At 38.8% G+C, this 14,791-nt stretch overlaps 1 protein-coding gene across 4 annotated transcripts in view; it reads right to left on the bottom strand.

The window, feature by feature from the left end:
• cdkal1 (CDK5 regulatory subunit associated protein 1-like 1) overlaps positions 1-14,791 on the bottom strand; it is a 281,165-nt gene that overhangs the window by 69,484 nt on the left and 196,890 nt on the right. For all 4 annotated transcript variants that reach the window (XM_085473177.1, XM_085473178.1, XM_085473180.1 and 1 more), the window contains one exon: positions 2,294-2,474. In XM_085473177.1, coding sequence (XP_085329303.1) covers positions 2,294-2,474 — 181 coding nt within the window. The remainder of the gene's footprint in view (positions 1-2,293; positions 2,475-14,791) is intronic.

The following is a 14,791-nucleotide window of genomic DNA, read 5'->3' as shown; positions in this document are numbered from 1 at the left end:
CGTGATTACCGTCCGCGGGAGCGCACGCAGCTGCTTAAAGCTGTAGCGTCCAGATTACTTGCGTAGTCAGCTACTTCCGTACAACTGATATAAGATGCGGTAAGCTGAACACAGCTTCAACCGTCTGTTTGTTGAAAAATAGTAATGGACCGCATTTTCTTGTTAGTAACTGTAACGGCGTTGTAACGATAGGAATAGTAATTAGTTAGATTACTTGTAACTGAAAAAAAGTAACGCTGTTAGTAACGCCGTTACTTGCAATGCTGTTATTCCCAGCACTGGTAACCATCCAGGTCACCAAGAACACTGAAATCCACAATGTAGTCCCGTAGTTGTATTCCATTTGTCCAATAAACACAGTGAGTAACAACTTACGACTACTAGTAAGACTTCAGGAAAAAGAGTTACCTACTGGACAAATATGGTACTTTACCAAAGTGGCAGTGCATCACAGGGGAAATGGAGAGAGATCTCATAGATGTTGAGTTATAAATTTTATTCACATCCATTAATCAGCCACGATGAAAGAATTGAAAGACTTGATATTTTGCTTCTTTATATCAAATATGTTTACATTGTAATTTACTTTACTTTAAGTGACTCTATGAATTTAAATAACTAGGAACTATTTTATATTGATGCAAAGATTTGCAGCACGAATAAAGATAACGATAATGTTAACATATCAGTGTTATATTTAACTGACACTACAATAAAAATATTTCTGATGCTTAAAATCGATAAAAAAAAAAAACATGATAAATAATTGCAATAGTACTTTTAGGCCATAATGGCACAGCCCTACATTCAATCAGCTTCTTGATTAGGTTAGCTTGTTTATTTCAGCAAAATGCCAAACCATATTCTGTATGTATTAAAAGCAGAGCACTGCAGTTCAGTGAAGTCCAGTTTTTAGGATTTTACAGTGTTTTGAGTTATTTTGAAGCAGTTTTGTAAGCTCTTGTCTTACAAAAAGATGCTAATTTGACAATTAAAGGTCTTCTTACATGTCACATTTCAAACTCAAAAAGCTGAATGAAGTCTTGGACTGATTGTGCTATAATCCAAACACAGACAATAAAGGTCAGAGGAGAAGGGACGAAGAGGGAAATAAAGAAGAATAGAAGCTGCAGTGTGGTTGTGTCTGGGGATTGATCCCTCTAGGAAGCACCCGGCTTCTCCTCAGAGAGCAAAGTGAGGAAGGCGAGAAAAGGGGAAAAAGAGAATGACTTATGAAGACACTCCACTTGAAAGAGATGTGTCAACACTTTGATGGCACAGAGTATTGGAGTATAAAGGCAAGAAAGAAGACAACACGGTATAGAGTACAGCATATGTAAAAGGTCAAACTAAAGAAAAAGGAGGTCAAAGAAAATATTTCAGGTAGAAGTACAAACGGCAGCACTTCAGTAATGTGAGCTGTTGCATTTTGTTGCATGTTTTGTCCAATAACTTTAGAAACAGGATCATATTTTAGTAATAGTAAATAATTTTCCACGAGTAAAGATTTTTACAAACAACTGCAAATAATCGCGTGTTAAGTTTAGTTCCTTAAGTGGAAAAAAAAAAATCACAAGGTGTACTATTGCTAAAGTGTATTATGAAGAAAAAAATGTGTATAATCAACGGCGTGATCATAAAGTTCAACTTCATTATTACTTAGCATTGATATAATACATATGAACGCTTTAGCTCATTATATAAGAATTTAGTTCCGCCAAACAGCAATCTAGCTGAGAAATCCATGAGCGAAAAGGTCAAGAAAACGTTGGTGTGACTGAGTGTGATATGCTCAGTCTGCGTTGCTTCTCACTCCCTCCCTCACTCACACACCTTTGCAAACAATTAAGATTTTATTAGCTGTTAATTGTTTTATTTGGCAGCAGATGGGGAGATGTAGGAAGCTAGAGAAGCGATGTGTCGCAAGTTGGGTGGTTATACAAAGAACAATAATGTGTTCAGATGAGACTGTTACCACCGTTAGACAACGTTTACTAATAACATGTAGATCTCCTGGGAAGTCGAGAGAAAAATGCTTCAGACAATTTATTATTTAAGAAGATTTTCAGCTAAATAATGTCTATAAATGTCTATGGAGCACATTAGCTTGATTTATGTTCTCTCGCAGTCACTCCTCCATACATCTCAGGATTAGTGATACTAAAATAATGCAAAATCTTCACAAGTATAGAAAAGGCTTTTACATTTTTAAGTAACAATAAGCTAAAGTTTGCTTCTTTAATTGGCATGTTTCAGAGCATCTGATCGAAACTCTGTCCGTGTCTGCACTCACCACATGTGCTGGTACTTGCTCCAACCTGGCGGCAGGCGTACCGGGTCGGGGGTAAAACTGGTTGATGAAAAGACTGGGGAATCGATAGGCTTTCACTAAGTCTATGGTTGCTTCAAAGTCTTCCTCAGTCTCTCCGGGAAAACCACAGATTATATCTGTAGCAATAGTTACACCAGGGACTCTATAAGAGAAAGAAAGACAGAGACACTTAGTTGGAATTTCAAAGTTTTTGCTATATCCTAGAAAATCATTTTAAAAACAAATAATGTATAAAAAAGGCATTCATCTCTATTTTTATTGCTCTGAAATGGAAACTAATCCCTCTCAAATAATGGATGTCTGTCCTGCTTCTTTTTTGTTACACTAAACAATTTCAGCTGATTGGGTAAAGATACTGGTAGCTACTTTGTAGCACAAAAAGTGTTGCACTAGCTTTATTGACAAATTGTATCGTGCAACCAAGAGTTACAGGACACTACTTTAGATGAAAACCATGTCATAGAACATCATGTTATCAACATTTACCTTTTAAAAATCCACAGCAAAAGATCCACTTTTGCTATGAAACCAATCTACAGCACTTTAGGACCACTGGTTCATATTATCCATCTTGTGGAACTACTTTTACTTTGGTTTCACACACAAAAACAAATCACAATACAATCACTGACAGCCAACTACTACCTAATTTATTACATAAGATTCTGCCCGAGTTTGGAAATCACAGACATTTGTCCACTGCTGCTGTGCACCTTTGAACTATCTAAGGCACCACAACATGAAAGGAGGGTAGTGCCTTTCCCCGTGGACTCAGGAGGATTCAGCCAATCAAAACCTAATTAGCAACCTCTGCTGCCGATCATTAGTATTTGATTATTGACCGGCTGGCTCATTGGATTAATCGGGGCCAGTAGAATGTTGTGGGAATAAATGCAATGATTTCTTCCATGTATTTTTGTTTGTATTGACAGCTGTTGGGTGGCTTGGAAAAGAACTCCATAGGGGAAAAAGGTGCATACCTATAGGACATGACATTCCCATTGAGACTGACAGCATGTGTTACCACAAATTTCAGCGATAACACCTAATCCCAAAGGCATTTAGGCATTTATTACTATTATTTATCACTATTTCTTCCAATTAACAGCCAATTAGCCCAAAAGCCCAAAGTAGCACAAGAGAATTCTTCTAAAGACAAAGCATTTTACAAGTACAGGAATCTAAATGATTTTTTGGGAAACTGGCCTTCCAATAGAATCTTCTGTAAAAATTGAAACTGGAAAAGGTTTTAAACAGAACAGAAAATAAAATGTATATTTAAATAAGCCAAACCACTGACTACAAGCTTTCTATCAAAGTACAACAGGCACAGAGTGGAATCAGAAGGAGCATCCTCATGTAACAGCACCCTGTCAAAGACAACTCACGAGACCATTACATGTAGCCTTCTATTTATGCCTTCAATCTGTTTTCTTTCTCCAGTTACTTTCCTTCTTACAAAGGCTTTCAGATGTGCTACACACACAGAAAAAGACAACTATAAGGAGTGTTTGGATGAAAATCCATGCAAAGCACAAGATATTTGGACAAAAATCAAAACGCACAAAGGCATATTAAAGGGCCTTACAAAGAGAAGACAGCTCAACAAAGAAATTAAGAGTGGAAGAGACACTTTCTCTGCAATCGACAATGTGATGCATCTTTAATTACATTAACTTCCTGCATCTGCAACCCCAAGATAACCTCTGACCTATTGATGACTTCCAATTGGCTGCTGGTCATTAATATTAAATCACAGCTTGCGGGCACAGGCATCCTTGACCTCTCAGATCTGCCTGACAACTATCATATGGAGAAGTGGAGCTACGTTTAAAACACAGTGCAAGGAATGGTCAAACGGCTGAATAAATGTATAATTCCCGATCGTTCATTAAAACCGATTCCTTGGATCTTCTGAAACTGCAGTTCTACTGAGTATTTCAAATAACTAACTAGTGAAGGCCTGTACCCTCCTACAACAATCAGTCAGCTAAAGTATCCTGAAAATGAGAATATATATTTCATTTTCTGATGATGAGCCTCCCAATTGTGTCAGTGTGGCCTACAAGCCACAATTAAGAAAGCCTGTGCATCACATGAGATTTAATCACACACACAAAATGAAAAGCTCATCTATTCTAAGGATAAAAGAAATACTGAATAAACTAATTTACTGCTATTTAAAGCTCTTGCTCATAATCCCCTGAGCTGTTTTATTAACGCAGTGGTAGGGAAGGTAAATAAAATTAGCACTATGAACAAACAAGCACTTTTTTCTAAATACAAAGACGTTTCTTGCATCTCCAGAGGGCACGTATATCTAATTTCCTATTGCCCTTGGGTAGTGGTGGCAGTGAGGAGTTAAAGGCAGGCACTAGGTGCTTTTCATTTTTGTAATACTACTAGAAACTCACACATTGCTGCTATGAAGAAAAATGCACAATTCAGGCCAGGGGTGCAAAATAACAGAAGAAAAATGGAATACTGAGGGAAAGAGCAGGAACTAGTGCGAATCGACTTCTGTGGCTTTTTCTTTCGGTGAAGGAGAGGGTAAAAAAATATGCGTGCGCACATGTGTCATTTTGACACCTCTGCCTCCTCCAGATCTAAGGGTGACAGAGGTGTGATATGTGATACTAATGAACAAGAACCACACTGATACTGTCCTTGTTAAAATGAGAGAGGAGAAATGGATCTTGTTATTGTTCACCTTTCAAAAACAGAGAGTGTGAGAAACAAAGAACCAAAGATAGACCCAAAGAAAGAAAGATGGGAAGTAAAAAAAAAATCAAGGAAAAGATGTAAAATTACATTTCAGCTCAACTCGCTTTCAATTAAAGCGGTGCAGAACAGAGCTATTTTTACAAACTTCAAATCCTGAAACACTGGTTTGTCTTTTTAACCTTGTATTAACATTTGCCACAAAACACCGGGCATAATTTAAACAGCGGATGAGGCATGCATACGTCTTTGAATCCTTAATAAAGCCTGCAAGTTTTGTATCCTTCCACTGAATTTTTTAAGCTCTATTTTACACCTATACGCCTAGAAAACGCTTTCTGATATTCAGTAGCGCTCTAATGCTGCTCTTACAACTGTTGCTTGTGAGAATTTTGAGGATGCGCGCTTTAAAAATGCGTAGTCTAAGGAGCTTGGAAAGAAAAGCGTCTGGACTTCTTTGAGTTGCTTGAAGACGTTTCACCTCTCATTCGAGAAGCTTCTGCAGTTCTAAGAGTCAGTGATGGGGAGTCCCAGATTTAAACCCAGTGGGAGTGTCCCCCCCAAAGAGGGACAAAGGACCCCCTGATGATCCTCTACCTAATCACATGAGCCAAGGTGTGAAAGCGGGTGTAGGTCCCAATCAGCCAGGGTTTGGGGTGAGCTCATTGTGAAAACTGGCCCCACCCTATCATGTGATTTCCGATGACCTGGATGACTGAGAACCTTCAGACATATTTAAAAATGCGTGTTTTTCAAACCAGTAGACAAACCAGTAAAGATTTACCAAAAAAAACCCCAAAACTGTGTGTGGAAAGGAGATAAACAGAAAGCAGAAAAGGACATTTCAATAACTGAGGCATTAAAAGTGAGTGAGTGACAAAAGTGTTAAATAAAGATTTTATATTTATTAAAGAAAAGCCCACAGAGGGTCTTATTTGCCACAAAACACAGACAAAAATAAATGTATGTTAAAAATAGATTGTGAAAGAAGCATCATCATCAAAGTCTAAATATGAAGTTTCATATGTTAAACTCAGCAGGATTTAAATAAAGCATAAACATCCTCCGCTTTCACCCCTACTGACAACTTACAATCTCCCCATATATGAACCATAAATATATATTTAGGATGCATGAAAACCTGCATTTAATTTGGTCACTATTTGATGAAGTCCGAGACCATGGATGTGTTATAATGGAAAGCAAATGAATACCTTGAGAATATATTACACATGTGAAGAGAAAAGAAAGAGCATACAGTCAATCGCTACTCTAATGACTAATGGTGAGACTTCAGCAGGTGCTTAAAAGGCGCTGCTGAAGAAAATCATGTGTCTTTGTCTGTGTATTTTCCTCTCTGTCACTTCTGCTCCTGCTTCACTGAGGCAAATGGACAACACCCCCATAGACAGCAGCCTCCATTAGCTATTAGTTAGGTTTTAGTTAAGTTTTGCACAGGGGGACAGGGAACCATCACGAAGGCTAAACTCTACTATTAAAATCTCCAGCTAATTCCTAATCAGCCTGGATGGGCTGAATTAAGCTTCAGAAATCTCACCATCAACTCTTTGTTTGCTAAAGACTTCACACGTTCAATACATACGTGCACGAGTCCCCATAGACACAGAACGAGCCTCGTCATCGGATATTTAAAATATGTGTATGTTTGAACAACAGATGCCTGTGAACGTGGCCTGTGACAAAATGAAGGCACGGCCACTGGGACGGGAAACAAAACAAAACGCAGCAAGCGACAAAATAAGTATACGGTATAAAAAGGTGGAGGAAAGAAGGATGAGATTGGAAGAAAGACAATCTGGGATGGTAAATATTTACCTATTCATGTGTGGGAAAGAGACCATGTCTGCCATCTGTGCTGCATTCTGTGTGTGTGTGTGTGTGTGTGTTCTCTGAAATGATAATGTTTGGCTCAGTCGGGCTCCTGTAGCGTAGGAGTCAGGAGGTGAAGAGAAAGAGATACGGCAATAAGAAGAGATGTAAATTAAGAGCTTTGACAGATTTTTTGTTAAACGCAAAAAAGTTGGCAAAAATCTCTTGAAGAAACTTCAAGTCCTACATACAATCACATTAACATGTAACCTGACAGCTTAAGTAGAAAGTGTAATTATGTGTGAGGAAGGGAGAGAGCAGCAGCTGTAATGAGACTGAAAACAAATTCTGTTTGAGAACTATAGCGGGAGAATTTCAGGTCTGACATAAGCAGTGCTGATGTGAGGAAGAGCAGTGGGAACTGCGCTACGGATTTCAAGCTTTAAGATCCATCTGTCCAGTCCAATACTCTAAAATAAATAATCATTCATGGGTTTTTTTTCCTCTTTTTGTCCAAGACAGCAGGGCACTTGAAAATTCTAGCTCTAAAAAATAGACCGGTAAATGCTTTAGACTCATCTATTACATAATGTCCCCCTCTACACATGATGAACTTCTAGAGTCCCCAAGACAAGTCACATCAAACTAAAGAACGCTAAGTTGAAGAAACAAGCGATACGTTTGCAGGGATACACCCTCTTCTGTTGTGTCCTGCGATTCTTCTGCAAAAGAGACAGAAGGAATCTAAGAAAGAGGAAGGAATAAGGACACTTGTGAGGAGTGTAGGTAATCACTCACACACTTAAGTGTTTGATTTAGCTGTGGCAGCTGGAGGTAATAGCACTGTCATGTAGCAGCTCAATTTACAGGGAAAGACAAGGAGAAAGAGGCCTGCTTGGTTATCACTTACTTTCCTCACCCACTGCCACTATCAAGGATGAGCGAGAGGGGGCTGTGAATACCAGCAGAAGACATGCCAGGTGACTGAACAGATAACACAGGAGTTAGAGGCAGATCAAAGCTGCGAAAGTAGGGTTCACGGCTTCACCGTGGCACTAATATAAACTCGGGTTACTGTTAGCAGACCTTAATGAGTGCACCGGCATGGAAGCAATGCTGTGAATTCTGCAGGTAAGACAAAAAGAAAATAACAATAACATAATATTCTCACAATTTCTTATTAACTTAAAGATTAGAAGATGTGAAAGGTTTTAGAAAAAGAGGTTAGAGAAAACTGTGGCAAGATTAAGAGTAGGGAAGTGAAATAAGAGTGACTGGTTAGCAGACGGAATGAGATGAGACAGGTGATAGTTTCAGACGGCACCAGAGGAAACTGTCAGAAAGACTTTCTAAGCCTGTATCGTTTACTTTTATTTTCCTCAAGTCCCTGATGCCTCCCAGTCTAACTTGTGGGTTAAAAAGTAGAAGATGGAGCAACTTTTTCAAGTGTTTTAATTTATATTTGCAACAATTTATGCGACCATTTCTTTTGAAATAATGAAAAAAACAACTATGTAATAAATGTATCTTATGTTTATTTATGCAGCATCTCACTATCTGAAATTTAAAAAGAAAAGAAAATCTGATCTTGGATATCAGCGCAAATTGGTTGTGCAAACACGCTGGCTCTGGTGGTCTCCTGAAAGAATAATAAAGTTATTTGTCTTTAACCCTGCGGTGCAAAATAACCTCCGTCTTTCTTTGCAGCGGGTCATTTATAAAGATCGAGGTGGCTGCCGTGGAATGAATGGCGAGCCTACTAAATAATGATCCCGCTGGAGTCATCTGTAAACTTTATCATTTAATGAAACAGTCTGAACACAGCAGAGCAGAACTGCAGTTCAATTTAACACACTCGCTTACACATGCTGGCACACACATACTTCATTAGTCTCGGAGAAGGGTAATGAGAACGCACGCGTACGCATCCCATTAGTCTCAGGGAGGAGTAATAAGAGCACACAGACACCACAAATCCATCCATTCACACACACAAACAGTTATTTTAAACACGTCTCAGCACAGACACCCACGCGCACATCTGAAGACTTGGAGGAGGGTAGCGGTGCAAAGGCATCCCACTCACGACTGGTTAGCCAGGTGTTAAATGGACTGACCCTTTGCACTTTATTTCATATTCATCCAGCCTTCATTGGCATAGCAGTAGCATGTAATTTACCATTCCACTCCACTCTCCTGACCTGACCCTGCAGATATAGATAAGATCTTGGCATCAGATAAATGAACATAAAAGCCTCACCTGAAGCAAATGAAAGGTAGACACGTGAAAGCTTTGGTGCTTTCTTTACTCAGCAGTTCACCCAAAGCAAATTAGAAATATTCAACCTGAATGAATAAGACAAAGAGTGCCATTTTATAAAGTGATAAAAAAGGAATTCACTTAAACCGGCTTACTGAAATTTCAATCAAGTAGTTGCTGTATTAAGTATTGATAATAATCAGCCTTTTTATAGTAAAGAGTGATTGTATGTTACTCGCACTGAAGATTTCTCTTGAGCTGGCAATGACACTTGATTTACTTATAACAACACTGTGTGAAAGTACTGAGCCACCTCTATTTATTTATATATTGCTTCCAAGCAGCCAGACTTTCTTGTACTTTTTTCTAAAGTGGTCTTGAGCAATGGCTCATAAGCCACAAACTGCAGACCTATAAATCATTCAAGCATTAAAAAAGAAACTAAGTCACGGAACGAGCCAGTGTTGTGTCTACACAGTGAACTAAATCTTCCTCATGCACTTTTTTACTTGCAGCCTGTCACAAAAACACAAAATTTTAAGATCACCAGGCATAAAATGCTGTTTTTGCACCAACAAGGTGCATATTTCTGCGTGTTGTGTAATGTGTTCCTAAAAAAATTGACAGAAACTGAACAGGTAGAGGACAAAAGAAGAAGTGGCTGGCCTAAAAGATATCAAAAGCTGATTGGGGTGGAGAGGGGGGGGGGGGGGGGGGGATACAGCAAAGACATGCATCTGGCCCTTAAAGTGATGCATCTGCTGTTCACTTAAGACTGTTTGCTGAAGAAATGGCTCTAATGTAAGGTTAGCCATAAAACAATTATTAGAGGGGGGGGGGGAGCCTTCATTTCTCAGCATAACCATGATGCAAAACACACTGCAGATGTGGTAAAAGCATATCTAGAAGACCAAAAAAAACACAAGTCATGGATTGGCCTCCTCAGAGAACAGTACAAAAGGAAACCAAAATCCAAAGAAGAGCTTTGAATGTCCTTTAAGAAGTCTGGAGAACTATTCCTGAAGACTACTTAAACTTACCAGAAAGCTAAGAGAGTTCAGGCTTTGTTGAGAATATGCCATGCCACAGACTTTGTTTCTGCATATATATTTGCTCATCTTTCAATAAATCATTGCAATTATTCCTATATTTCCAGCAAAATATAAAGACTCGATGTAGACATCGAGTCTTTCAGTCAGTTTTCATCGAGGGTATCAGTCAGTTTTTAAGCTTCAGTATTTCTTTGTGTTAAAAAACAAACAAACATGAGATATGGGTGCACAAAACAAGCAATGATTCAGTTTGTAATAATCTTTAATCAGAATAGAATAGAATTCAACGTTATTGTCATTGCACATGTCACAAGTACAAGGCAATGAAATGCAGTTTATGGGCAAATTCAGTTCAATTCAATACAATTCAATTTCATTTATATAGCACCAAATCACAGCAACAGCTGGCTAAAGGTGCTTAGAAGCACTGCAGCTCATCACATCAGTAGGTGTTTTCCTGAGTGAGAAAAAACCTGTCCTGCAAAATAAAGTTGTGCCTCTTTATCAGGTGAACTGCCCAGTAAAACCAGAGTTACAGAGATCGGAGGCCAGGCTAACTGATTCACTTTCTGTCACTCAATTATTTTAACAATGACACGACGGGGGTGGGGGCAAATTAATGTCATCAATCATTTTGGCATGTCACATTAGAATGAATCTAGGGTACCATTGCACAATTCACTAGCAACATTGCAAAGAAGGGTGACTACAGCCTTGGAGGCTTGTGTCTTCTTAACATAACATAAAGCATGACATTGCAGAATCCTCCCATCATGTGATCCTGGAGCACATCTGTGAACCCCAGAGATCACTCAGAGGTTCAGGTGCACCCTGGTACAGAAAGAGCATATGGCGCAGGACTGCCTCCTGATAAAGTGAAAGCTTGCAGGAAATCTAAGTCTGATTGTCTTTCAGTGTTGCAGACATCTGAGCATTTCCCTGGAGTAAATATTGCCTGACATTAAATCTGATTTAGGTGCTAGTAATTTCAGTTTCCACCATGCAAGATCAGCATTTAAGCACAGGATTAAGTGGAATCATTATTAGGGTCAAGGATTCTCATATTAAATTTGATTTCACTTAATTTCTTGTAAGTTATTTATGTTTTTACCTAACATCACAATGTCATTTTTGAACTCCTTATAACAACTTAAAATAAAATGGGTATGGTGTGAGAGAACATAGTTTAAAGTTTAACTTATTAACTCTGGTAAACATTGCTGGATCATGAACAGAACTGCAGTGGGGGGAAATTTCCCGCCATGTTTGTGGTAACAATTATATATAAAAGCAAATCCTGATAGCTGCTTCACTTTTTACACCCATTTCTGAAAGGTATTGACTTCACTTAAATCAAGCTTAGTGTGATATACTCAAACTGTAAATTGAACAGATTTGCTTTATGCAACAAAGTCTGCTGCAACTTCATGGTTTGTTCCAGTATTAGCTTAGGAATCAATGTGCTGTCCTCACAACTCAGAATCAGACTCATGCAATCTGCTGTACACGAGAAGTCAATATTTTACTTCATGTTTTATGTTTCCTGTGGCCATTGCCATTTTCAATTAAAGCATCCACATTTTAATGTTTTCCAAATGCAGTGGTTTTAACCTTGAGAATGGGAGTTGCAGCTTAGCCTGGAGTTACTAAAAAAAACCCACCATTTATTCGATTACATTCAAGTTATTCGTTTTAACATCAGTGTTGTCAGAAGATGTGACTTTCTATTTTTCAGCTACATTAATGATGATGAGTCGATTGTCTTATATTTTCAAACTGCCAGGAGTCATGCAGAGGGTGGACTCTCGATGAGGAGAGACGGCGCCTTTCACGGCGAGTTCTAGGCTGGAGGCATTTTAATATGTTCGACACAATTACCGGACACTTTAAAAGCTATTTTAAGTTTAAACAGTTGTTTTCGGTGCTGTTTGCTTGTCGTTTCTGCAATAAAATGATTATGAATCTGAACGCTTCTCTATTTTAAGTGTTTCGTTTACCTACCTACCTGTATTTGATGAAGCTTTCCAGATACCTTGGCGTTAGCACGTTCCAGAAAAAGGCTAGTTCTTGGCCAGATAGAGCCATGCCGGTATCATTAACAATACAGCATACTACTTATTTTTTTGCATTTCAAAAAATAAAAATACCTGCCGAGTCATCTAATCAGGTTCTTGGATTTACTGACTTCCAACTCTTTCAGGAACGCACCATCAATGAAAAATCTAGTAACCAATCACAACACATTACTCTAGTTTGTTTCTGCAGTGCTGTAGTGAGCTACTCCTAGCATATTCGAATGAGAGCCATTCACACCTTCGCTAGACAACCTGGTTTGCTATCCCTGCTCGTCATTCTTTCCCGTTTCTGACAATTTCTGGCATTTATGAAGGTTTCCTTCACAGTCGGTGTCTACAGAGCTGAAAATCGTAGTTTTCTTCTCGAGTTTAGAAACACAAGTAGTGGACAAACGGCAGAAGTTGTACTGTCGTCACTGGTAAGCAATCAACAGTACCTGTTGCCCAGCGATAACGTTTAACAAGAATAATACTCAAACATGTTCAACTGTCACACAAACAGATTCTAATACAACCCCGAGTGAAACTGTGTGGTTCTCAAAGGCAGGATGACTCAAACACTAAACAAGAGAAATCTGATATCTTAAAGAAACTGAGAGGTGAGTCAGACGCTGAAATATGACTATGTCCCTGTATGTGCTTAGCAGTATCAGCTGAGCAGCAGTGAGTGCATGTGTGGAAGCACATGGAAAGTTAACAAGTTACTGCTTGGTTTACTTGGCGTTCCATTAGAGTGTTTTGTTTGGAGGTTGCTTGTATGTCCACATTTCACTGCCGTGCTACTTTGTTCCACTCACTCAGTGCTACTGTGTTAGCATTCCAAAGGTAGGTTTACGGGTCTGTCAGAACAAGACAAAGTCAAAGTGTTTAAACCTGCTCTGCATGACCAGAATGTAGGGGCAACTGAAAAGCTGGCATGTGAAGAAGATGTAACATGATTTCATGTGGATAAAGTCTATCTGGGAGGGCATTATTAGGAGCTCAAACTGTTGTTTGTTAGGGGCTCAAATGTGTTTGCGGTTTAAAAGTCATTTCTAATGTTCTTCCCTGCCCAAAAGGTTCCAGTTTTTTGACTCCTTTTCCTCATATCAGCTATAAATTTTTAGCATCTGACTTCTGGTACGGTGAGACATGTCTTAGGGATTTTGATAGCCCATACCTGGCTCAAAGGTAATAATTTGTGTGTGCTTTTGCATATTTTAAAAAGCCAAACTGAATTTGTGACTGTAAAATGATATATTGAAGCAAATCAAAGGGATGTTTTACAATCAGAGGACGAACAATTACGAGGAACACAAGAGAACAAACCAGTATCTTCAGATAAATTCAATCCTATACATTCCCAGATTATAGTTGGCATATTGTGTAGGAATTGAATTCAATTTTATTTATATAGCGCCAAATCGGAACGATAGTCATCTCAAGGCACTTTATATTGTAAGGTAGACCCTACAATGATACATACAGAGAAAAACCCAACAATCACACGACCCCCTATGAGCAAGTACTTTGGTGACAGTGGGAAGGAAAAACGTCCTTTTAACAGGAAGAAACCCTTGACAGAACCAGGCTCAGAGAGGGGCGGGGCCATCTGCCGCGACTGGTTGGGGTGAGAGAAGGAAGACAGGATAAACGACATGCCGTGGAAGAGAGACAGAGATTAACCCGAACACTTTCATGGCATGCATTTTTAATTTCTCTTTGCTATTTGGGCTGATTGGGACCTTATGAATGTAAAAACAAAGAATTATTTTATTTTATTTTGTTTTACCCAATTTTTGTTTCTGAGAAATATAAGATCCACACATGAGAACATTTGCTTTACATTTCGATAGAACAGTGGCAGCATAATGTTCCCGTGAGTGGATACAAGGCCCTTGTAGAGCAAAGTTTAGTATTTTGGGCTAGACAACCCAAAATGAGATCTCCATATATGTGGACGCCAGGTCCTATGAGGTTAATGACTCAATGCAGAGAAGTCTATTAACTCACAGTAAGTGAAAAGGTGACTGAAGAAGAAATACTCATTGCATCATGGGGATCCCCCAGCAGCCTGTGCCCATTGCAGCATAACTAAGGGAGGATTCAGGGTCACCTGATCCAGCCTTAACTATATGCTTTAGCAAGAAGAAAAGTTTTAAGCTTAATCTTAAAAGTAGAGCTAGTGTCCGTCTTCTGAATCCAAACTGGGAGCTGGTTCCATAGAAGAGGGGCCTGAAAACTGAACTCAGGAAGCATATGTACTTTCCCATACTAGTGTTAAATACAATGTGTTTGAGGAAAAAGAAAAAGAAATAACCCTGTTTGATTTAAGTAAATCCATAAATTGTTTACCAAATCAAGTAACTGTGGTAACTCAGACACGACCTCAGTCCTTCTGAGAAAGATAACCTTGAAACTTATGAGCTCAGCCCACATCAAAGCATTTCATTGATAAACTACAGTTACTGGGTAAAGCAGCAAAGAAGTGGCCAGTCAATATTATCCTTAAATAGCTTCTAACTTTTCAAGACGATAAGCT

This window comes from Copadichromis virginalis, linkage group LG11 (genome assembly GCF_057382275.1).
Source record: "Copadichromis virginalis isolate Kocher_CV1m ecotype Utaka linkage group LG11, C_Virginalis_male_GT1.1, whole genome shotgun sequence".
NCBI lineage: Eukaryota > Metazoa > Chordata > Actinopteri > Cichliformes > Cichlidae > Copadichromis > Copadichromis virginalis.
Note: the sequence above shows the minus strand (reverse complement) of the source record. Positions and strands in the feature narration are given on the sequence as shown.